The 23,401-nt window shown below is 58.7% G+C and overlaps 4 protein-coding genes across 20 annotated transcripts in view; 1 reads left to right on the forward strand and 3 right to left on the reverse strand.

Moving 5' to 3' along the window:
• Positions 1-23,401, forward strand: part of LOC119846859 (immunoglobulin superfamily member 1-like) — a 597,460-nt gene that overhangs the window by 68,389 nt on the left and 505,670 nt on the right. The window lies entirely within an intron of this gene.
• Positions 2,439-23,401, reverse strand: part of LOC119847133 (immunoglobulin superfamily member 1-like) — a 660,993-nt gene continuing 640,030 nt past the window's right edge. The window contains 6 exon segments of the mRNA XM_043501169.1: positions 2,439-2,494; positions 2,813-2,951; positions 4,185-4,475; positions 5,747-6,028; positions 10,272-10,562; positions 18,866-19,156. Coding sequence (XP_043357104.1) covers positions 2,833-2,951; positions 4,185-4,475; positions 5,747-6,028; positions 10,272-10,562; positions 18,866-19,156 — 1,274 coding nt within the window. The 3' untranslated portion in view covers positions 2,439-2,494; positions 2,813-2,832.
• The window catches only part of LOC119847459 (leukocyte immunoglobulin-like receptor subfamily A member 6), a 652,437-nt gene continuing 631,474 nt past the window's right edge, over positions 2,439-23,401 (reverse strand). Inside the window, exons 5-6 of the mRNA XM_043501221.1 lie at positions 17,118-17,239; positions 2,439-2,735 (exon numbers count right to left, since the gene is read on the reverse strand). Coding sequence (XP_043357156.1) covers positions 2,592-2,735; positions 17,118-17,239 — 266 coding nt within the window. The 3' untranslated portion in view covers positions 2,439-2,591. The remainder of the gene's footprint in view (positions 2,736-17,117; positions 17,240-23,401) is intronic.
• LOC119846945 (T-cell-interacting, activating receptor on myeloid cells protein 1-like) lies at positions 14,027-23,310 on the reverse strand. Of its 3 annotated transcripts, XR_006276718.1 has the most exons (5): positions 22,835-23,304; positions 22,656-22,691; positions 21,510-21,651; positions 15,617-15,762; positions 14,027-14,273 (listed from the first exon to the last, which is right to left on the reverse strand). XR_006276718.1 is itself a non-coding variant. In XM_043501258.1 (4 exons), exons 1-4 carry the CDS (start codon positions 22,863-22,865, stop codon positions 15,684-15,686), a joined length of 288 nt encoding a protein of 95 aa, XP_043357193.1. In that variant the 5' UTR covers positions 22,866-23,301; the 3' UTR covers positions 15,468-15,683. The 3 variants fall into 3 exon arrangements, 2 of the variants coding, with proteins under 2 accessions (XP_043357193.1, XP_043357192.1); XM_043501258.1 differs by lacking the exon at positions 14,027-14,273 and having other exon boundaries at positions 15,468-15,762; positions 22,835-23,301; XM_043501257.1 differs by lacking the exons at positions 14,027-14,273; positions 15,617-15,762 and having other exon boundaries at positions 21,602-22,496; positions 22,835-23,310.

Below are 23,401 nucleotides of genomic sequence, written 5' to 3' on the forward strand. Positions count from 1 at the left end.
CTGGAAAACCCCCCGGGTTTGGGCATCTCCCTGCTGGCCCCAGAGATACTAGCGACTGTCCTGGGGGGCAGAGGAGCCGGCGGAGATGGGCTGGAGCCGGCGTCGCTGCGGCTGCTGTGAAAGTCTGACCCTGTTTCCTCCCAGGTTGGGGGTTCAGCCGGGGGAGGGGTGATGGTGTCGGGGTCCCTCTGCTTAGGACGTCTCCGTGGAGCAGGGTCTGGACGGCCCGGGGGGCCCAGGAGATGGGGGGTGGCAGCCAGGAGGGTGAAGCGAGTTTCTTTCTTTAAGGCCCCAAAGGGTGGTGGGTGGCACAGCCTGTCCCCGCAATATTTTATCCACCAATGAGGCCTCGTTTCCGACATCCCAATTTTGGGTCATGGATTTCTGCTCCCCAACTTCTCCCGTGTCCCAGGCGGGCCCCAGCCCGGACCGCAGGGTCTGTCCGGCGGCTGGTCGGGTTGGACGAATCCCGTCTTTGTGTCTCGCCAACTTTCCCCCCAACGTTCATTCATCCAGGTTCTCGTGACGCTGCCAGAACTTCTCACTCACCTTTGTCGGCTGCAACATTTGGGGACATTTGGAGGCTCTGGTATCACAGCCACCCCCTGGGGTGGGGAGATTTGGGGGGCAGAGGAGCAGGAAGCTCTGGGGGTTTGTACAATAGAAATACAGGGAGGCGGAGGTCTGGGGGAAAGTGGGGACAGAAAAGTGGCTGGGGGACCCTGCTGCAGAGAGAGGAGGGGGACAGACACTGGGGGTGCAGTAAGTGCAGTTATTCCATTGCCAGGGCCAGACGCAGCCTCCCCACACACAGGGGACCGGGGGCTCTGTCTAGGGATGCTGCAGAGAATGGGATTTTGTGGGATGGAGGGAGGGGCCCAGCTCAGGGCTGGGTGATGAGCCCTGGTGGTCCTGGGGGATTTAACTACCCAGCTGTGGGTTGCAAAAGCGCTAGGGCCAAACGCACCCTGCCCGGTGAGGCCCTGGATGGACAGGGGACGACGGCGGGTTTCTGAGAGGGAAGCCATAACTGGGGGTGGCGAGTTTAGACTCAATGGGGACCCCCAGGCAGGAGCTGGCTGCGATGTGGCAGGTGGCAGGCAGGTGGGGTGACCGTGGCTGTGAAATGCCGGGTGCCCAGCCCCAAGGAAAGGGAGCGGGCAGAGCGGGTGGTGCTGGGAATCCGGCTGGGAAGGGGCTAGTTATCGAGTGCCCGGCTCCCCAGTGCTCTGGGCTCCCCGCAGATGCAGGTGGTGCCTTCCCCATGATGAGCCCTGCTTTGTCCCTGCTCCCCACTGGCAGCCCTGGGCAGAACCAGCCTGGCTGGGCCAGCGAATGGGACCCCATCACCCTCCAGGCTCTGCTCCATAGGGAGTCCAGTGTGCCCAGCCCAGGGGCGACTCCTCTAGCTGGTACCGCAGGAGCTCGTACTCACGGTGTGACGGGTTCAGTCAGAGAGACACCCTTGGGACTTTCACCTGATGTGCTGAGATTACCTCTGAGCCATTTTCTACTGCCAGCTTGAGACTCCAGAACTCTGCCTTGTTGAGCCAGACACACTAGTCTGCTGCAAACACAGATCGAGGTCTGGTCCACACCCCCAAAGCTGCAGGCTTTGACCAAACCCTGCTCAGCAGGTCACCTATCTCCAGCACCCAGACACCCAGCGCCCAATGGGCTCCAAACCCCAAATAAACCCATTTTACTCTGTATAAAGCTTATACAGGGTAAACACATAAATTATCTGCCCTCTATAACACTGATCGAGAGATATGCACAGCTGTTTGCTCCCCCAGGTATTAATCACTTACTCTGGGTTAATTAATAAACAAAAGTGATATTATTAGGTATTAAAAGTAGGATTTAAGTGGTTTCAAGTAATAACAGTAAGTTACAAAGCAAAATATGCAAGTCTAAGCCTAATACATTAAGAAACTGAATACAGGTAAATCTCCCCCTTAGAGATGTTCCAATAAGCTTCTTTCCCAGACTAGACTCCTGCCTAGTCTGGGCCCAATCCCCTGGTACGGCCCTTGTTTGTTCTAGCTCAGGTGGTAACTAGGCAATTCCTCATGTCTGGCAGCCCCCTTTGTTCTGTTCCACCCCCTTGTTTGGATTTGGCCGAAGGCGGGACTCCTTTGTCTCTCTCTGGGTTCCCACCCCTTCTAAATGGAAAAGCACTAGGCTTAAGATAGATTCCAGTATCAGGTGGCGTGGTCACATGTCCCTGTGAGACCTCCTTCTTCATTACCCACAGGCTGGCCCCCACGTCCACGAGAAGGCTTGCAGGTAAATAAACCATCTACAGCCAATTGTCCTAGTCAATGGGGACCATCAAGATTCTAAACCACCATTAATTGACTTCAGAGTTAACGTCATATTTCGAGTTTTAGATACAAGAATGATACATGATTACAAATAGGATGACCACACTCAAAAGATCATAAGTTTTGTAATGATACCTTCCAAGAGACCTTTTGCTTAAAGAATATTCCAGTTACATTATATTTACACTCACAAGCATATTTCCATAAACATATGGAGTGCAGTGTCACACAAGGCATTGGGGGTTCAATCCTGGGGAGCTGCTGTCAGGTCGGGAGCTGTTTGGAGGGGATTCTCTGAGGCAGGGGTATTTGGGGGCAGGGGGGTTTGTGCCGGCGTCTCAGTCCCCCAAGGGGAAGCAGCTCGTCCCCTGGGGAGATCCTCTTCCCTGCATGGCCAGATCCAGACTCCTGGGTGTGCAGAGAGACAGTGGGTTAGAGGGGCCCGTGTCACCCTGGACCCAAGTCCTGGGGGGAGCAAGGGGCTCAGAAGGGGGTGTCACCTCATCTAGGGCACCTCTCTTAGGCGGCTGTAATAGGCCTCAGCCAGGATGAGCCCCAGGACGAGCAGGACCACGGTGCCCAGCGCCAGGCGGGCGATGTTGGTGTTAGTGAAATCCAGACGCCCTGAGGGGGCAGATGTGGGGGGAAGGGGAGAGTCACTCGGCAGCTCAGACAGGGAGAGCAACAGCTGGCGCTGCCCCAGGAGTGGAGCCCCCAACCCCCCCCCCATCCAGCAGGGCCGGCCCAGTCCTCCTCTGGGGGGTCTCCCAGGCGCTGCGGCTCTGAGACCTCTCCAGGGCCAGACCCCTCAGGTGAGGCTATGTCCTGCTTCCCCAGGGGGCTGAGCCTCAGCTTCCCCGGTGAAGGGGGCTCCCGGGTAGACAAACTGCCCGAGACACCCGGCACCCCAGGACCAGGCCAGGGGATTGGGACAATCAGAGCCTCAGGGTCTTAGCCCCCCACAACAGGGAACCACCCCAGCTCCCTGTCCCCATAGGACCCCTCTGTCCACCCCCACAGGTGCCTCTGCCCCGGCCTGTCTGCTGTGCAGTGAGCCCATCACCGGGGCTTCTCGGCTGCTGACACACACAGCCAGACAGTGTGCGCGGGGGAGGCTGGGACATCAGCTGCCACCCCCCACTCGGGTGCCCAGGGCTCTGGGGACCAGGACGTAGCCACAGGCAACAGAACATCTATTGGGGGGAGGGTCAGGGGGTTCCCTGAGACCCCAGTGGGGGAGGGGAAGCAAGAACCAAGGGAATTCTGGGTAATGCTCACTCCTATTGACACGGGGATGTCATGTGGCCCAATAATGGGGGGGTTATTACCCCAGGACTCTGGGCGCAATTTTACAGCCCAGTCCCCCAGATCCTGTCCCTCCCCTGGGATCCCCCAGCAAATTCCAAGCAGCGACCTGCAGAGCAGGGGGTATAGGGGGTCCTGTGGGTCCGGGGTTGCCCCTCCTCCTGATGTCTCAGCCCCACCCACCCCTGGGCACCACAACCTGTTTCCACAGTAATTGTCCCCTGCACCGGACCCAGGACCCAAACTCCTCTATGGGTCCTAAGAACGGGAGCAACACGGGGGAACATCCACCTGGGAAAAGCCCCCTTCCATGCAGCTCCCCCTGGGGGAAGGGATCCCCCTTCCCTCAGCCCCGAACCTCCAGTGGCTGCTGCTCACCCCCGGCTGGGGAACCCCCAAGTGACTCTGTCCTGGCTGCACAGTCATGTGTCCTCTCTGCTGGGCCCAGAGCTCAGGGCAGACCCTGGTTCTGAGCGTCCCATCAGTGCAAAGCCCCAGGGGATCCAGGTGGGTGTGGGGCTGGGATCGGGGATGTGGAACCAAGCCCCTCACCTGCTACCACCAGCTGCACGGGGTCGCTGGGCTCCGAGGAGACGAAGGGCTCAGATCGGGGCCGGTAGCTGCAGCTGTAGTTCCCTCCGTGCTGCCGGCCCACGGTGGGGATGTGGAACTCGGCCCCGTCCCCAGCAGGGTCCATGTGTCGCGGCAGGTTCAGGTCTCCAGCCTTGTGCAGGAAGAACCTCACGTCCCGGCCCTGCCCCTGACACTGGATGGTGACGTCTGCCCCTGGGGCGGTGACCCCATTGGGGATCAGAGAGATGGAGGGTCTGGGCAAGCTGGGATCTGCGCACAGGAGACAGGCTCTGAGAACAAGACCCGGGCACCCATCCAGCCCCAGCCTCTCCGGCCAGCCCCAACCACGAGCAGATCCAGAGGACCCCAGGCAGAGATTCTCTCCCAGATCCCAGATTCTCCCCCCCCCCCCAGAATCCTGGCCCTGCGAGCTGGGCTCCTAGCCCCACAGACACCAAGCCGCGGCTCCCTGGTGCTTGGGATCCTCCTATGCCCGTTTGTGGCCCTTGCCTCGTTCACTGCATCTGGCCTGCCCTGGACACACAGCGACTCACGGGCTTGTCTCCAGCACCCAGCACAACAGGGCCTGAGCCCCACACAGAAAGGGAGTCACCCTGCCAGCCCCCTGGGAGGCAGAGAGGTGTCATTATCCCCTTTCTACACAAGGGGAAACTGAGGCACAGACAGATTCACTTTGTTAGTGAGCTCCCAGGGGCAGGGACCGTTTCTTCACTCTGTGTTTATGCAGCGCCTGGCACAAAGGGGCCCTGATCATGGCAGGGGCCCTATATGCTCCCCCAACACAAGGGATCCAGCGCTATTGAGGCCAGCATTTGCAGAGGTCTCCACTAACTGTGGGCATCTTGGTTTGTGGCGCTTGGCCTGAGATCCTCCAAGATTGAGGCCCTTTTGAAGGACACTTTTGAAAATCATGACATGCTCCCATCACACAGAGTCTGTGGCCATGCCAGCAGCTTGGCCAGATCTCCTGTGTCCCAGCCCAACACTGTGTCCACCAAGCCACCACTTCCCCTGCAGCCCCTGCCTCATTCAGCTCTGGCCGGGGCACTGCCTGGGGTGGAGCCTGGAGAACAGAGGGAAGGGGATCACGGGATTAAATAGCGACTCACGGTTCCTACACACAAGGGGCAGCGTTAAAGTTACCTCCCTGCCCCAAGTCTCCAGGGGCTGCTGCTCCACGGAGGGAGGGATAGCTCAGTGGTTTGAGCATTGGCCTGCTAAACCCAAGGTTATGAATTCAATCCTTGAGGGGGCCATTTAGGAATCTGGGGCAAAAATTGGGGATTGGTCCTGATTTGAGCAGGAGGTTGAACTAGATGACCTCCAGAGGTCCCTTCCAACCCTGATATTCTATGATTCTATGACTCCGTCCCTGCTTCCCAGCTGGGCATCCCCTCTGCGGCATGAGGGCTCAGGGCAGAGCCTGTCTGTGAGGGTCCCATTGGCACCAAGCCCCTGTGAGGGTCTGGCTGGGGCTTGGGGTGCGGCTGGAAACGGGGAAGCCAAGCCGGGCCCCTCACCTCTCACCACCAGCTCCACAGGGTCGCTGGGGGATGACCTGGCGGACGGCTCTGATCTGCTGTGATAGGAGCAGTTGTAGCTCCCGCCGTCCTCCTGGCTCACGTTGCTGATTGAAAACAGAGCGAAAAGGTCCGAATCCACAGTTCGGAAATGGCGTCCCTCTTTATTCAGCACGAACCGCATGCCCCGGTGCTGCCCCTGACAGCAGACGGCCACGGCTTCCCCCAGGGAGACCCCCTGGCTGGGGCTCAGGGAGATGCTGGGTTTGGGGTAACTGGGCTCTGCAGGGGGAAGCAGATAGGCCGTGAGATGCAAACCCCGTCACCCAGTCCTGGGGCCTGTCTTCACCACGCGGCCTCAGTGGCGGGTCAGAGCCGGTGGCCCTGGGGACGGGCTCCTGGATGCCTTTCCACAGGGGACAGGAGTTTCCTCTGAGCCCTGGGCTAACAACATGAGACACGGAGCAACCCCAGCCCCTGGGGGCCAGAGCTCTGCTCCCTAGCAGGAGACAAGCCAGGCCAGTCTCCAGGGTCCGTTCACTCCCGGGCTTCTCTGCTGGGAGGACTGGGAGCCAGGACTCCTGGGTTCTCTCCCCAGCTCTGGGAAGGGAGTGGGGTGAGAGCAGGGGGGATGGGGTCCAGGACTCCTGGGTTCTGTGCACTGCACCACCACTGACTTGTAGGGGACTGTGCAAGTCTCTACTAGACACTGAGGTTTATAACCTTCAACTCCGCCCATCACCCCGTAACAGATGTGTTGGCTGGGAAAGGCCCCCCTGCTCTGCAGCTCCCCCTGGGGGCAGGGATCCCCCCTTCCTCTGTCCCAAATCTCCAGTGCCTGCTTCTCCCCACTGGCTGGGAACCCCACAGTGACTCCGTCCCTGGCTGGGCGTCCCCTCTGCTAGGCCCAGGGCTTTATGCAGAAAGAACTTCATGCCTGGGTACCGACCCTCCAAGCGGATGGTGACGCTTCCCCCGAATACTATCACCCTGCTGGGGCTCACCCAGACAGTGGATTTGAGAAATTCTCACCCTGCTTTCAACAAGATACAGGAGTTAAACAAGGGAGACACCCCACCCCACCCTCGCCTCCCTCCCGCCCCAGTTCAGTCCATCCGTCATTCAGCCTCTCTAGGAGTCTGTCCCCTACCAGGGATGGCACTGCCTGCCCATGGGACTCTGGGGCAGGGGGTTCACCCATACATAGCTCAGGACCCAGCTGCATGAGAGATCACCTGCCCCCCAGCCCCACCTAAGGCCAGCCAGGGACTCTGACCAGTGGCCCCCTGCAGCTCTGCCCCCCGCCCCGGGATTGGAAATAGAGTCTGTGACCGATGGGAGTCACATAAGACCCAATTTCCCCCAGGCCTTGGGAACAGGGGGCTGTGAGTGCAGGGTAGGAAGCGGTTGGGGGTGGATCTCAGGGCAGGGGTGGATCTGGGGGGTTCTCCCCCATGGCTGCTCTGACCAGGAAACTTTCGGTTCCCCGAGGGGATCTAGAGCCCACGGATGGGCCCTGTTAGTGTTTGTATGAGCTGAAATAAATCCACGTGTCCCCCCCACCAATCCTCAGAACCTGGGTGGGGCAGACTTTTGAACCAGTGGACGGTTCAAATCCTGGCTTCTTTGTCAGAGCCCGGGAGCCAGATTCGGCTCCCAGTTACTCCATGGGGTCGGGGCACAGGAGAACTGTGACAGGTCTTCACAGGGCGAGTTTAGGTTGACTTTTGGGGAAGGTTCAGGGCTCAATTCCTCTTTTCCCCACGCCACACATCCCTTCCCCCATCCTTGATGTTACCACCCCTCCCACAGACTGATACTCACCTCCCCACACCGTGCTGTGCCCAGCCAGCCAGCAGCCTGGAGAGAAAAGTGGTGTTAAGGGCCACATCCCAGAGCAACTGGATCCTACACCCTGGTCTCAAATCCCCCCCACGGACACACGCCCTGGCTGTCTCCGATACTCACCGAGGAAGAGGACGGTGAGAGCAGACGCCATGATGGGGCAGTGGGGGGCCGCTCAGCGCTGCCATCAACACCCCAGTGCTGACCTCCACTGAGCCGGAGGCCCGAGTGCGAGGGGAATGAGGAACTGCGCCGGGGGCTGCAGCCCCAGGAAACCCATGATGCGCTCGGCCCCTTTCTTCTCCATCAGATGGTTTCTCTGCAACCTCCAGCCCAAATCTACCGCGGTCAGAGCTAAGCCAGCTCCCTGCAACGCCCAGCAAACCACATCCCCTCCTGCAGCTGGGCTCCCATCCCCACAGACACCGCATCTCAGCTCCCTCGTTCTTGGGACCCTATATACCCTGAGATCCCCCAAGATTGGGGCCACCCCACAAGGAAGGACACTTGAAAACCGCAACAGACTCCCATCACACAGAGTCCAGTCTCTTGGGTCCATTCATTCCCTGGGTTCTTTGCTGGGAGAGTTGGGAGCCAGGACTCCTGGGTTCTCTCCCCAGCTCTGGGAGGGGAGTGGGGTTAGTGCGGAGAGCAGGGAGGATGGGGCCAGGACTCCTGGGTTCTGTGCACAGCACCACCACTTACTTGTAGGGGACTGTGCAAGCCTCTACTGTCCACTGAGGTTTATAACCTTGAGCTTCACCAATCACCCCCTAACTGATGTGTTGCCTGGGAAAGCCCCCCCTGGTCTGCAGCTCACCCTGGGGGCAGGGATCCCCCCTTCCTCTGCCCCAGATCTCCAGTGGCTGCTTCTTTCCTCTGGCTGGGGAACCTCTCAGTGACTCCGTCCCCACTCCCCAGCCAGGTGTCCCCTCTGCTGGGCCCAGGGATCAGGGCAGAGCCTGGCTCTGAGGGTCCCATTGATACAGAGACCCCCTAAGGGTCTGGCTGGGTGTGGGGCTGGGACACTAAGCCAGGCCTCTCACCTGCTACAATGATCTTTACAAGGTTGCTATGACCAGTGACTCTGATCCACTATGGATTGATAGTCGCAGGTGTAATTCCCTCCATTTTCCCAACCGACCCTGGGGATGGGAAATTCAGCCACGGTCCCATCAGGCACCGACCGCACCTGCGGGTTCGGGTGTCCAGCTTTATGCAGAAAGAACGCCCACACACAAAATGCAAACCCTCACAGCGAATGGTGACACTTCCCCCGAGAGCCACCACCCTGCTGGGGCTCACCCAAATGGTGGGTTTGAGAAATTCTCACCCGGCTATCGACAAGAGTTAAACAGGGGAGACATAGCCCCCCACTTCCCCTCCACCCCAATTCTGTTCATCCTTCATTCAGTCTCTCTGGGAGTCTGTCTCCTACCTGGGTTGGCACTGCCTGCCCATGGGGCTTGGGGGCAGGGGGTTCACCCATACATAGCTCAGGACCTGGCTGCATGAGAGATCACCTGACCCGCCCCGCCCCACCTGATGCCAGCCAGGGAGCCTGACCAGTGGGCCCCCTGCAGCTCTGACCCCCGCCCCGGGGTCGGAAATAGAGTCTGTGACGTGCAGGAGTCACACAAGACCCACCTTTCCCCAGGCCTTGGGACTGGGGGCGGGCTGTGAGTGCAGGGGAGGGATCTGTTGGGGGTGGATCTGGGGGGTTCTCCCCATGACTGAACTGACCATGAGCATTTCAGTTCCCCCTGCAGGAACAGAACCAGCGTCTGTCGGGGTTGGGGAAGGGGCCAAAACACGGACACAGGGATCGCCCCTGCACCCTCTGCAACCAGTGGTGGATCAGCCACTGGGCCTACGGGGCCTGTGTGCCCAGGGGCCCTGGCCAAGTGGGGGCCCCTGGAGCCAGGGGCGGCTCTACCAATTTTGCCGCCCCAAGCAGTTGCTGCTGAATTGCTGCCGAGCCCGGAAGAGCGGAGAAGCTGCCACCCTCATTCCCCGCTGGGCCCCTGGGCCGGGGTGGGGGGATGGAGCTTCTCCGGTCTTGGGCCACAGTTGGGGGGGGCAGAAAGTAGCAAATGGGTTGCAGGGCTGCAGTGCAGGGATGGAATGGGACGGGACCATGGGTAGAATAGGGGCGGGGTCTGGGGGAGGGGCAGAAAGGGGCGGGGCCGTGGGCGGGGCCTCGGGCCGAGGAGGTGGGACAGGAGAGGGACGCAGGTGGAAGGGGTGGGGAGGGATCCCCCTTGCTCTGGCCCAGGGCCCCAGGAAACCTTGATCCACCTCCACCCATGACTCAGCATCGATCGATCATTACTGTCAGTCCCGGGGAGGGGGGTTTGTGGCTGGGGACGGTGCCGGCTGGGCAGCCCCAGGGCCCAGATTCCTCTGTGCGTCCCCAGTGCGGGGGCAGCCGGGGGAGCATCCCCTGGGAAAGGCCCCTGCTCTGCAGCTCCCCCTGGGGGCAGGGATCCCCCCTCCTTGGCACCAAATCTCCAGCGGCTGCTCCTCCCCCCTGTCTGGAGAACCCCCCGCCGACACTGTCCCCGCTCCCTGTCCAGGCGAGTCCTAGGGCTCTGGGCAGAGCCTGGCTCTGAGCATCCCATCTGGGTGCCGACCTTTGAGGGTCCATCTGGAAGCGGGGACGTGGAACCGGGCCCCTCACCTGCTACCACCAGCTGCACGGGGTCGCTGGGCTGCGAGGAGACGAAGGGCTCGGATCGGGGCTGGTAGCTGCAGCTGTAGCTCCCTCCGTGCTGCCAGCCCACGGTGGGGATGTGGAACTTGGCCCCGTCCCCAGCAGGGTCCATGTGTCGCAGCGGGTTCAGGTCTCCAGCCTTGTGCAGGAAGAACCTCACATCCCAGCGCGGACCCTGACACCAGATGGTGACGTCTGCCCCTGGGGCGGTGATCCCAGTGGGGCTCAGAGAGATGGAGGGTCCGGGTAAGCTGGGATCTGTGCACAGGAGACAGGCTGCGAGAGCCAGACCCGGGCACCCACCCAGCCCCGGCCTCCAGCTTCAGAAGAGAAGAGCGAGGTGGGATTTGATAGCAGCTTTCAACTACCTGAAGGGGGGTTCCAAAGAGGATGGAGTTGGGTGGTTCTCAATGAGGGCAGATGACAAAACAAGGAGCAATGGTCTCAAGTTGCTGTCGGGGAGGTCTACATTGGATATTAGGAAAAACAATTTCACTGGGAGGGTGGTGAAGCACTGGGATGGGTTCCCTAGGGCGGTGGTGGAATCTCCATCCTTAGAGGTTTTTCAGGCCTGGCTTGACAAAGCCCTGGCTGGGATGATATAGTTGGGGTTAGTCGTGCTTTGAGAAGGGGGTTGGACTAGAACCTCCTGAGGTCTCTTTGAACCCTAATCTTCTATGATTCTTTGATTCTATGCTGCCCCCAGTGACTCTGTCCCCACTCCCCTCTGCGGGGTCAGGGCTCAGGGCTCAGGGCAGAGCCTGGCTCTGAGGGTCCCATTGGCACCGAGCCCCTGTGAGGGTCTGGCTAGGGGTGGGGCTGGGAACGGGGATGCCGAGCTGGGCCCCTCACCTATCATCACCAGCTGCACGGGGTCGCTGGGGGATGACACATTCTCCTGGTGCACGTTGCTGATGGGAAACATAGCCCCAAACACGTCCAAATCCTCAGGCCTGGCCTCCCTCAGCACAGTACATCCAAGTGTGACCAAATGGGGGATTTTCTTGTTTTCTCCTTGTTTTTAATTGTTTGCATGCAGAGGGGGTGGGACTCAGTTTCCCTGGAAGTTACTGGTTTAAGGAGGTGATGGGAGAGGGAGTTGGTTGGTACAGGGGACCGGCGAGGGAACTTGGGACCCCGGCCAATGGCCTGGAGAATGGAGACCCCAGCGACTGGTGACCGGGAGGCCCAGCTTGGGAGTCACAGCCAGGTCCGGGCAGTGGGAGGACAAGGGGCTGTGAAGAGAGGACCCCGGTGACTAGACCAGCCGGTTCCAGCCAGAGGGGCCAGAGGACAGAAGAGGGGAGAGGGGCCCCAGGAGAGAAGACACCTGGAGAGAAGACAATGGACAGAGGTGGGGCTTGAGGCCAGTGAGATCAGACGCCCAGCTGGGAAGCAGGGGGGCTCAGGGCTGGAGAGAGGGACCAGGCAGAGCCCACCTGGATGCAGGGAAGACTGGGATGTGCTGTGCGGAGGGAGGCCAGGCTGAGAGTCTTTCCAGGCTAGAGATTGGGGGGCATTATTCCCTCTGGGAGTGGGGGCCCCGGGGGTCCAGAGTGAGGGGACTCCCTGAGGGGTCCCATGGCGAGAGACAGGTGTGCTAAGGCTTAGAGAGGTGCGGTTCCAAGAGGCAGAGGGGCCTAACCCCCGAGAAAGAGTGTACCCCCGAGAAGGGCTGTCACACTGAAGGGGGTTCCCCCCAGGGACCGCACGGGGCCAAGAGTGGGCACCCCCTGTGAGTCCATGACAGGCCTCAATACCCCTGCTGCACTAGGGGGTGTTATGCTGCCGGGGAAGGGGCTCAGCAGAGGGGCGTTCTCCTCTGGCGGTCAGTGCTGGCCCTGATACCCCAGTGCACTGCTTGGGGGGCGCTGAGCTGCAGGGAGTTGGGGCAGAGGTCACTAGGGGCCTCTTCCCTGGCCATCAGTGCCGGCCCCATTGCTAAGCAAAGTCCTGCAGAGAGAAATCCTACAAAACCCTGTGCAACAATTACAGCCATGGTCATCTTCACATCCTCCCTGGTGTTCTCGGCTCCGATGAGCCTCTCAATAGACAAGCGTCGCTAGAGGGATGGTTCCTGCTGGGGTTTCCCTTGGGTCTTCCCTCTTTGATATTGTAGCTCTGACTACACCTAACACATAAGAACGGCCACACTGGGTCAGACCAAAGGTCCATCTAGCCCAGTATCCTGTCTGCCGACAGTGGCCAGTGCCAGGTGCCCGAGAGGGAATGAACAGAACAGGGAACCAGCGAGTGATCCATCCCCTGTCACCCTTTCCCAGCTTCTAGCAAACAGAGGCTTGGGACACCATCCCTGCCCATCCTGGCTAATAGCCATTGATGGACATATGCTCCATGAACTTATCTAGTTCTTTTTTGAACCCTGTTATATTCTTGGCTTTCACAGCATCCTCTGGCAAGGAGTTCCACAGGCTGACTGTGTGTTGGGTGAAGAAATACTTCCTGTTGTTTGTTTTAAACCTGCTGACTATTAATTTCATTGGTTCTTGTTTCATGAGAAGGAGTAAACAACACTTCCTTCCATACTTCCTCCAAACCAGTCATGACTTTATAGACCCCGACCAGATCCCCCGCTAGTTGTCTCTTTTCCAAGCTGAAAAGTTTTAATTTCTCCTCATACAGAAGCCGTTCCAGACCCCTAATCATTTTTGTTGCCCTTTTCTGAACATTTTCCAATTCCAATCTATCTTTTTTGAGATCGGGCGACCACATCTGCACGCAGTATTCAAGATGTGGTCGTACCATGGATTTATATAGAGGCAATATGATATTTTCTGTCTTATTATCTATCTCTTTCTTAATGATGCCCAACCTTCTGTTCATTTTTTTGACTGTTGCTGCACATAGAATGGAAGTTTTCAGAGACGTATCCACACTGACTCCCAGATCTCTCTCTTGCATGGTAACAGCTAATTGAGGCCCCATCATTGTATATGTAGAGCTGGGATGATGCTTTCCAACATGCATTACTTTGCATTGATCAACATTGAATTTCATCTGCCAGTTTGTTGCCAGTTACCCACTTTCGTGAGGTCCCTTTATAGCTCTTCACAGTCTACCTGCAACTTAACTAACTTGAGTAGTTTTGTATCATCTGCAAATTTTGCCACCTCACCGTTTATGCATGAAGGTGTGTCATGGACTCACAGGCGCCACATGCTCTCTCGGCTCTGTAGGATCCCCGGGAGGAACTCCCCTCAGTCTGACAGCCCTTCTCGGGGTCCACTCTCTTTTGGGGGCTAAGCCTTAGGTTCCACCATCTCCTGGAACTGCACCTCTCAGAGCCTCAGCCTGCCTGGCTCCCTTCATGAGCCTCCCCCAGGGACTCTCAGCTGGCGTAAAACAGGAGGGTTTATTGTACAGCCGAACCCAGCCCAGGCAGTTCTCAGGGGCTCGGGCCTGGCCAGTCTCAGCACCGTCCAGCTGGGTGTGTCCCAGTCCAGGTGCAGCCAGACCCCTCTTTGTCCCCAGTCCAGAAGTGACTTTCTTCCAGCTGACCCCCTTATATCACCTTCCTCACAGCCCCACCTCCAGCTTTTGTCTTCCTTCTGGGAAAACAGATCACCGGGGCCTTCTCTCTTCCATCCTTTGTCCTCCCACTGGCCAGAGCTGGCCGGCTCCCAAGACGGGCTGGGCCACCGGTTGCTAAGTTCTATTATGTCCAGGCCATTATCCGGGGTCCAGGCTGCTAGGCGAGGTCACACCTGGCCTTCTGCACCAGCAAACCCCCTCTCCCACCACCTCATTACACACGCCGCACACAGGGGAAACTGAGGCACACACAGTACTCATGCACAACACTAAGAAAATCCACTGCTTCATCACAAGGCGTCAACCCGCTTTTCTTTAGCTGCACTTCCGCTCCCCATGATTATTGGTCTGCCCCATTTTTCTTAGGTTTTTTGTAGTTCCTTTTCATCTCACGTGCAGCTACGCATGGCAGGTATCCTGCAGTCAGGACAGACATTTTTCCATAACCTCATCTGTTGGCACATCTTATGCAGTAACCTTTGGCCTTATCGTTATTGCTAGGTCACTCAATCATCTTAAGCCTCTGGCCTAGTCTGGCAAAGCTAAAATTGTACAAGTCTCAGCCTGTAGGCCTTGCTATTAATCGTGCTTTACTAATATCTAATACACACTCCTCACGCCTACTTATCTATCCTATACTGCGATAATCCTGCAACTCCAGTCTATGGAACATCTGTTAATTGTATAGGAAATAGCACATCCATTGGCTGTACCATCACATAATACACTGAGAAACGGAGGATAAAATGAAGGCTCCACATATAATCGGGGTGTAGTGAGCAGACCAGCCTCCCTCTGGATGTGAAAGCGAGGGACCACTATGTTTCCCCTGGGGGGTGGAACCAAATGTGCCCCGCCCCCTTCCCAGAAATACCAGGGTGGAGCAGGAAGTATAAAGGGAGGGCCCTGCAGGGGAAGGAGGCACATGTCTCCAGCCTGCTGCTGAATGCCAGAGCTGACCCTGTTCTGTGCAGTGCCTTGCCCCCGGGGGAGACCAACCCTGGAGATGTGGTGCCAGGACTGTCGTCCGCAGTGTACCCCACAGAGACAGAGGACCCCTGGGCTGCGGAACCCCCACCCCACACCCAGATTGTGGTAGGAAGTAGCCCAGGGACACCAGACTTTCGTCCAGTTTTGTCGCCAAAGCACAGGCTGGTGTGTTTGGGTAGGATCCCCACTGACCCAGTTGTGGCACTTCATATTCTTCATAGAGATATGCTTTTGATATGAATATGACATTACTAAGTTGTATTTTATACAAGATGGGTCATGTACGATATCATTGGAAAGGTTCGCAAAAAGAAAAGGAGTACTTGTGGCACCTTAGAGACTAACAAATTTATTAGAGCATAAGCTTTCGTGAGCTACAGCTCACTTCATCGGATGCATTTGGTGGAAAAAACTTTTTTTCCACCAAATGCATCCGATGAAGTGAGCTGTAGCTCACGAAAGCTTATGCTCTAATAAATTTGTTAGTCTCTAAGGTGCCACAAGTACTCCTTTTCTTTTTGCGAATACAGACTAACACGGCTGCTACTCTGAAACCTGTCATTGGAAAGGTTATGATTTACTGAATGTGATTATCCTATTCGTATTCATGGATCATTTCTGTATCAGTCAATATTCTTAACTTCAATGTACCAATTACAAAAATGTTTGCACCTGAGGAATGCCCACACACAAAACGGCCATCAGTCTGGCTGGTTGGTCAATGATCCATTAGGGGAAACAATAGGACTTTGAAAATGCTAATCTCCCACCTTCCTGAGACGTTTCCTGGGATTCTCCAAACCACCTTTGACTGATGGCTGCTTTAACACAGCAGGGTCATGTGATCATGTCACCTGGTACTGGACTCCATCTTGGACTGATAGTAGTTTTCCACTTGTAGGAGGTGGGGATCAAACTGGGAAACAAAGGATTCCCACCTTATGTAAATCCTATTTAAGGCTGGGGAGTGAGATCATCAGGGTTGGTTCTTCACTGAATCCCTGCCCAAGCTGACTGCTGAAGACACCTAAAACTGATCTGGGGAAGAAAGGACTGAACCCAGCTAGAAGGTGTCTTGCCTGTGAAAGGAATACCTGGAGCTTCAAGTTTGTCTTCAAGAAACTCTGCAACCTGCTTAAAACATTTAGGGTGAGAAGTTACTGCTTGTAGCCAGTTTCTATCATGTATTAAACTATAGTTTACATGTTTGTTTTATTTGCTCAGTAATCTGCCTTTGTTCTGTTTGCTATCCCTTATAATCACTTAAAATCTATCCTTTGTAGTTAATAAACTTGTTTTGTTTTCTCAAAACCCAGTATGTGGACCTCATTACTGGGGAGTGGGGGGACAAAACTGTGCATATCTTCCTCCACATTAAGGGAGGAGGCAAATTGCAATTAGCTTAGACAGTACAGTTCTCTGTGCAGCGCAAGACAATACAATTTTGGGTTTGCACCCTAAGAGGGTGTGTACCTGAGTGCAGGTCAATTCCTTAGCTGAAAGCTTTCCCATAAAGGGCTGATTTCAGTGTCTGTGTCTTTCCGCAGCTAGTGTGTCCCTACCTGTGTGTGTATATGCTGGAGAAGGCTTGAGGGCCTGGCTCAGCAGGACAGGGTGAGGGAGCCCAGGCTGGTGGAACGGGTGGGCTCTGTGGTACCCCAGTACATCAGGTGGCATCCCCGGAGTGGGGGGCAACCTGTCACACCAGTGTTGGAACCATTCACCATTCTTTACTCCTTGGGGAATTCTGTGCATCTGCGAATGCGCAGAATTAATCTGTCCCTCATAATCTTGATTTTTCCCGCATAAAATATGTTCTGGTCGAGAAGTGCTGCAGTTCCGCCTTTTGCCCACCAGAGTCCATGCGCTGCCAGTGCCTGGGGGAGTGGCTCTTGCTGGGCAGAGAAGGGGAGTCTCCCTGAGGCCGCTGGTGCGGAGGGAGACTTTGAACCGGGGAACACGCGCGCCGTGACCTCGCCGCAGGGGCCGAGTCACGAAGAGGCAGCAGAAGCTGCTGGAGCAAGAGAGAGAGAGAGAGGCGGAGGGACACCAGGCAGCCGCGGGAAGGGGCATCGAGCTGTTCCCCAGAACGGCCAGCAGGAGGCGCCAGCCGCGTGGTGAGTGGAACACCCCGTCACTGAACTGTTCCAAAGCCAACAGAGGTTGCATTAACAGAGGTGCAGCGTGCAAGTCATGGGCAATGAGAGTCCTGCTCTGCTTGGCGCTGGGCAGGCCAGGAGTGCTGCGTCCAGTTCCGGTAACCTAGGGTGCCCCCCTCGGGCAGCTGTAATAGGCCTCAGCCAGGATCAGTCCCAGGACGAGCAGGACCGCGGCGCTCAGCGCCAGGTGGGCGATGTTGGCCTGGGTGAAATCCGGGCGCCCCGGGGGGGCTGCTGTGGGGGAAGGGAAGAGTCACTCGGCAGCTCGGACCAGGAGATCAGCAGCTGGCGCTGCCCCGGGGCGGAGTCGCCAACCCACCTGTCTCACAGGTCTGGCTCTGGGACCTCAGTTTCCCTAACTGAGCGGTTGCCGAGGTGGAAGAACTGCCCCTGCCCCAAGGCCCCACCCGCTACCCCCTCTATCCCCCTCCCTCTGTCACTCGCTCTCCCCACCCTCACTCACTCGCTCATTTTCACCGGGCTGGGCAGGGGGTTGGGGTGCAGGAGGGGGTGAAGGCTGTGGCTGGGGGGGCAGGCTCTGGGTGGAGCCAGGGATGAGGGGGTGGGGCCGAGGGGTTGGGAGTGTGGCCCGGGGCTCTGGGCTGGGGCAGGGGGTTGGGGTGCAGACAGGGGTGCAGAGTGTGGGCTCTGGGTGGAGTTTGGGTGAGGGAGGGGGCTCCGGGCTGGGGCAGGGGATTGAGGTATAGAAGGGGGTTCATGGTGCAGGCCTCGGGTGGCGCTTACCTCAGGCGTCTCCCAGGAAGTGACCAGCATGTCTGGGAGCTGGAGGGGCAGCCAGGAGGTTCTGCACACTGCCCCCACCCACAGGTGCTGCCCCCTGCAGCTCCCATTGGCTGCAGTTCCTGGCCAATGGGAGCTGCGGAGACGGCGCTTGGGGCGGGGCCAGTGCACAGAGCTCCTGTGGCCACCCTGTGCCTAGGAGCCGGAGGGAGATGCCGGCTGCTTCCCGAGAGCCGCGCAGAGCCACAGCAGACAGGGACCTTGCCAGCCCCGCGGTGCCGCCAACCAGACTTTTAACTGTCCCGCCAGGGTCCCTTTGCAACCGGGTGTTCGGGTCAAAAACCGGACACCTGGCAACCCTAGCCCCAGGACCCGCCTGGGCATCCAGCTTGTCCCAACCCCAAAGCCAGGACTCCCAGATCCTGTCCTCTCTTGGGATCCTCCAGTCGCTTCCAGGCAGCAACCTATAGGACAGGAGGTGCCGGAGGAGCTGGGGGTCTGGTGCGGAGGGAGGGGCAGGGGCTTCCCCTCCCCCTGGTGTCTGGGTTCATGCACCAGGAGTCACTTTCCCCATCCCGCCCAACCAGCCTCAACCCCTGGGGGCTGTTCCTTGGGCAGCATGAACCTTCCAGGGCTGGTTTGATGGTGATTCCCCCGTGGCCCCAGTACCTGGCCCCGTGCTGCCCGGGTAGGTGGGAGCCGGCGCCACTCCAGGCTGGGTTGGGTCAGTTCCCTCTGAGGGAATAGAACCAGTGTTTGTTGGGCCAGGGAGAGGGGCTAAAACAGTGACAGTGATTGCCCCCCCCCGCAACTCAGCTTCAGTCATCACTGTCATTCATGGGGGGGGCAGTGCTGGCTCAGAAGCCTCTGGGCCCCGACTCCTCTGTGTGTCCCAGGAGTGGGGACAGCCGTCTGGGGGCCAGGATCCCCCCTCAGCCTCAAATCTCCAGTGGCTGCTGCTCCCTCTGGCTGGGGAACCCCCCAGTGACTCCCCGGCCGGGGATCCCCTCTGCTGGGCTCAGGGCAGAGCCTGGCTCTGAGCACCCTTTGAGTGCCAAGCTGCCGAGGGTCCGGTTGGGGATGGGGCTGGGAGCGGGGACGTGGAGCCGGACCCCTCACCTGCTACCACCAGCTGCACGGGGTCGCTGGGCTGCGAGGAGACGAAGGGCTTGGATCAGGGCCGGTAGCTGCAGCTGTAGCTCCCTCCGTGCTGCCAACCCACGGTGGGGATGTGGAACTCGGCCCCGTCCCCAGCAGGGTCCATGTGTCGCGGCAGGTTCAGGTCTCCAGCCTTGTGCAGGCAGAACCTCACATCCCAGCGTGGACCCTGACACTGGATGGTGACGTCTGCCCCTGGGGCGGTGACCCCAGTGGGGCTCAGAGAGATGGAGGGTCTGGGTAAGCTGGGATCTGCGCACAGGAGACAGGCTGTGAGAGCCAGACCCGGGCACCCACCCAGCCCCGGCCTCCCCAGCCACGGGCAGATCCAGAGGTCCTGGACAGAGATTCTCTCCCAGATCCCAGAGTCCCCGGCCCAGAATCCCGGCCCTGCAAGCTGGACTCCCAGCCCCACAGACACCGAGCCGCGGCTCCCTAGTGCTTGGGATCCTCATATGCCGTGTGTGACCCCTGCCTCGTTCACTGTGTCCGGCCTGCCCTGGACACAGAGCGACTCATGGGCTGGTCTCTGGCGCCCGGCACCGCAGGGCCCAGGGTTGCCGGTGTCGTTTTCAGCAGGAAAGTCTGGTTGAAAAGGGAACCTGGCAGTGACGCTGACCGGACCCGAAGTCTGATTTCCTGCAGTGACTGGTCTGTGCCACCAGGGGGCGGGAAGAGCAGCTGCTGCTGGAGCCTGAAGGAGCAGTGGAGCCACTCACCAGGGGCCCTGCCCCACCCCCTGCCCCCCTCACCCCCACTACCCTCACCCCCACCCCTGGAGAGTGGCTCCCCCTTTTCCGCCCTGCCCCACTCCCTGCCCCCCACCCCCACCCCCCTGAGCGCGGCTCCCTCTCCCCCGCCCTGCCCAACTCACCCCCACCCCTGGTGCAAGGCTCACCTGGCAGGAGGAGGGTGGTGGAGAGAGCAGCGAGCGATGGACAAAGGGGGGAAGAGGAGCAGGGGGCTGAGCCCCACACAGGAAGAGAGTCACCCTCCCAGCTCCCATGGAGGCAGGGAGGGGTGTTTATCCCCATTCTACAGGGGGGAAACTGAGGCACAGACAGATTAACTTTCCTTAGTGAGCTTCCAGGGGCAGGGACTGTCTCTTCACTCTGTGTTTATGCAGTGCCAGGCACAATAGGGCCTTGATCATGGCTGGGGCCCTACATGGTCCCCCAACACAAGGAATCCAGCGCTACTGAGGCCAGTGTTTGCAGAGGTCTCCACTAACTGGGGGTGTCTCGGTTTGTGGGCACTCGGCCTGAGATCCCCCAAGATTGAGGCACCCCCACAAGGAAAGACACTTTTGAAAACTGCGATGTGCTCCCATCACATAGCGTGTGTGGCCGCGCCAGGAGCTGGGCCAGATCTCCTGGGTCCCAGCCTAGCACCGTGTCCACCAAGCCACCACTTCTCCTGCAGGCTGTGATGAAGGGGGACTGTTCTTAATGTTTTCTCTGAATAGTGTGGGGGTGCCTCAGTTTCCCCTAGGCAGTTCTTAAATATCTAGGTGGTGGGATAAGGGTGTATGATCGTTGCAGAGCCCTAGAGAGCAGGTGTGTGCAGGGGTCTGGACACAGAGAATGGCCAACCCTCTGTTTCCTGACAACTGATGGCCTGGCTCTTCCCCCCTGCAAGGTGAGAGCTAAAGGGTTGGAGAACAAAGGAATCAGGTGCCCTCCTGGCACGGGAAAGGGACAAAGCGCAGAGGAGGAGGGGCTGGATGGGGAGGCAGTTTGGGGCTGGTTGGGGACATGGAGTGAAGTGCAGATGGGGTTGTCTGGCTCACTGCCCCCCAAAATGGACCCAGGTGAGGGGTCCTGTTCTCTGTACCTACAAGCTCTGGTTTAGACCATGTTCCTGTCGTCTAATAAACCTTCTGTTTTACTGGCTGGCTGAGAGTTACGTCTGATTGCGAAGTTGGGGGGCAGGACCCTCTGGCTTCCCCACGACCCCGCCTGGGTGGACCGGCTGTGGGAAGCGCACGGAGGGGCAGAGGATGCTGAATGCTCCAAGATCAGACCGAGGAAGGGGGAAGCCGGGTGAGCTGTGTGTCCTGCAGACAGGCTGCTCACCGAGAGGAGACTCCCCAGAGTCCTGCCTGGCTTCCTAGGGAGCAGATCCAGAGCATCCCCCGGGGACTCCATGACACAGGCCCTGCCTCATTCAGCTCCGGCCGGGGCCCTGCCTGCGGTGGGGCCTGGAGAACAGAGGGGAGGGGATCACAGGATTAAATAGCAACTCACGGCTCCTACCCACAAGGGGCAGCGTTAAAGTAGCCTCCCTGCCCCGAGTCTCCAGGGCTGCTGCTCCCCACTGGCTGGGGAACCCCCCAGTGACTCCGTCCCCACTCCCCGGCCAGGTGTCCCCTCTGCGGGGTCAGGGCTCACGGAGACTCCCTGGGGGCCTGGCTGGGTGTGGGGCTTGGAGCCGAGGTGCCGGGCTGGGCCCCTCACCTGCTATAATGGTCTGCACAGGGTCGCTGGGCTCCGAGTAGGTAGCTGGTCCTCTTCTGAAGCTATAAGAACAGGTGTAGCTGTCCCCCTGTTCCCGTCTGGCGCTGGTGATGGGAAATTCAGCCACATAACCATCAGGGTCCATGTACGTCAGATGGTTCCTGTCTCCATCCTTGTAGAGGAGGAACCTCATGCCCAGGTGTTGATGCCAACACTGGATGGTGACGTTTCCCCCCATGGGGATCACCCCACCGGGGCTGATGGAGATGGAGGGTTTGGGGAGGGACCTCTCTGGATTCACAAACAAACAGGCAGTAAGTGGGGGTGACACAAACCACGTCCGTCTGATTCAACCCTCACCCATCTGTCGCTCCAGCGTTTTACCCCCCGCCTGACCCTGGGGTGCAGGCCTGGCCCCGCGGCTCACAGCCTGGGAGAGACACAGCAGGGGGGAAGGAGATTTCCAGTCTCAGATTCCTTCATTTCTCCAGAGTCAATTCAGCCCTGCCCCCGCTGAAGTCAGTGGTAACTCCCGATTGAGCCCAGGGGGCTGAGATCAGAATTTGGCCCTTGCCCCACGGCACTTAGGAGGTGAATTAGGATCTACCCTGTAGGGTTCCTGGTCCAAATTCGGGTCCTTTGAGCAAGCGGCACCCAGGACAGCACCCCCCCCCACCCCCTGCAAAAGAACTCGTTTGCAAAATCCCCCAGTTGTTCTAACATTTTCCTGCCCACCCCTGGGGCTCAAACTCCGGTTCTGCTCCGGCCCAAACTGCTCTCAACCGCTGCGGATTTAGCTCTGCTCTGCCCGGTGCCAGGGGCCCCTTTGGGGATGGGATATTTCCAAAGCCGTTCAGGGGATGTTCCGAACGCCGGGTCGGGCTGAGCCTGACCCATGAGCAAAGCAGTGACACATGTGTGTGCAGCAAGCCGAGGGTGAGACACAACGGTGCCTTGCTCCAGTCCCTCTGCGTGTCCCCTTACAGCCCTGCTGTGACTGACCCATTCCTCCGGGCTACGGCCAGTTCCCTGGGCATAGTTCGGGGGTGCTGCAGGGTGGCTGGTGCCTTCACTCTGTATTTCCTGGGGGGCAGAGCTTTGAGTGCCGGTGAATACACCCTGTGTGGTGCCCATCCCTGTAATGAGTGGGACGAGGTCTCAGTCCCCACCTCTGGGTGTGGAGGGGAGCAGGAGTCTGACAGGATCATCCCTTTGTGGGATCTGCACCCCTCACCCCATCCCTCATCCTTAACATGGAAATTCCCCCAGGTGCCCCATTCCCCACAGATACTCACCTCCCAACACCCCGCTCCGGCCGACCAGCCAGTAGCCTGGAAAGGAGACAGGTCGTTAGGGACCAGATACCAGAACAACTGGATCCTACACCCTGGACTGAGATCTGTCCCCCCATGGACACACGCCCTGGTCTCAGATCCCCCCATGGGCAAACGTCCTGGTTGTCTCGGATACTCACCGAGGAAGAGGACGGTGAAAGCAGATGCCATGACAGCGCAATGGGGAGCCCCTCAGCACTGCCACCAACGCCCTGGTGCTGAGCTCCACTGAGCCTGAGGCCCAAGTGCGAGCGGAATGAGGAACTGCGCCGGGGGCTGCAGGCCCAGGAAGCCTGTGAAGTGCTCAGCCCCTTTCTTCCCATCAGATGGTTTCTCTGCAACCTCCAGCCCAAATCTACCGCGGTCAGAGCAAAGCCAGCTCCCTGCAATGCCCAGCAAACCACATCCCCTCCTGCAGCTGCCTGGTCCCCTTCCCCCATCACAACCCAGCCCCACACGGAATCTGTCCAGTCTGTGGACCAGCTGGGAGTGGGGCAATCTCAGGAGGCATCAAGAGGTGCCCATGTTGCCCTGAGATTTTCTAACAGGCCCATCTAGCCTCCCTGGAGCAGCAGCTCAGAGCAGAGGAAGGCCCCCAACCCCCACAGACAGTGCCCCCCAGGAAGTGACCCTCTCCCATGGAGTGGGACAGAGGTTCCTTCCTGACCCAGCTGGGCGTAGCGCCTGCCCTGGACCATGAGGGTGGA

Source organism: Dermochelys coriacea, chromosome 23 (assembly GCF_009764565.3).
Source record: "Dermochelys coriacea isolate rDerCor1 chromosome 23, rDerCor1.pri.v4, whole genome shotgun sequence".
Lineage (NCBI taxonomy): Eukaryota > Metazoa > Chordata > Testudines > Dermochelyidae > Dermochelys > Dermochelys coriacea.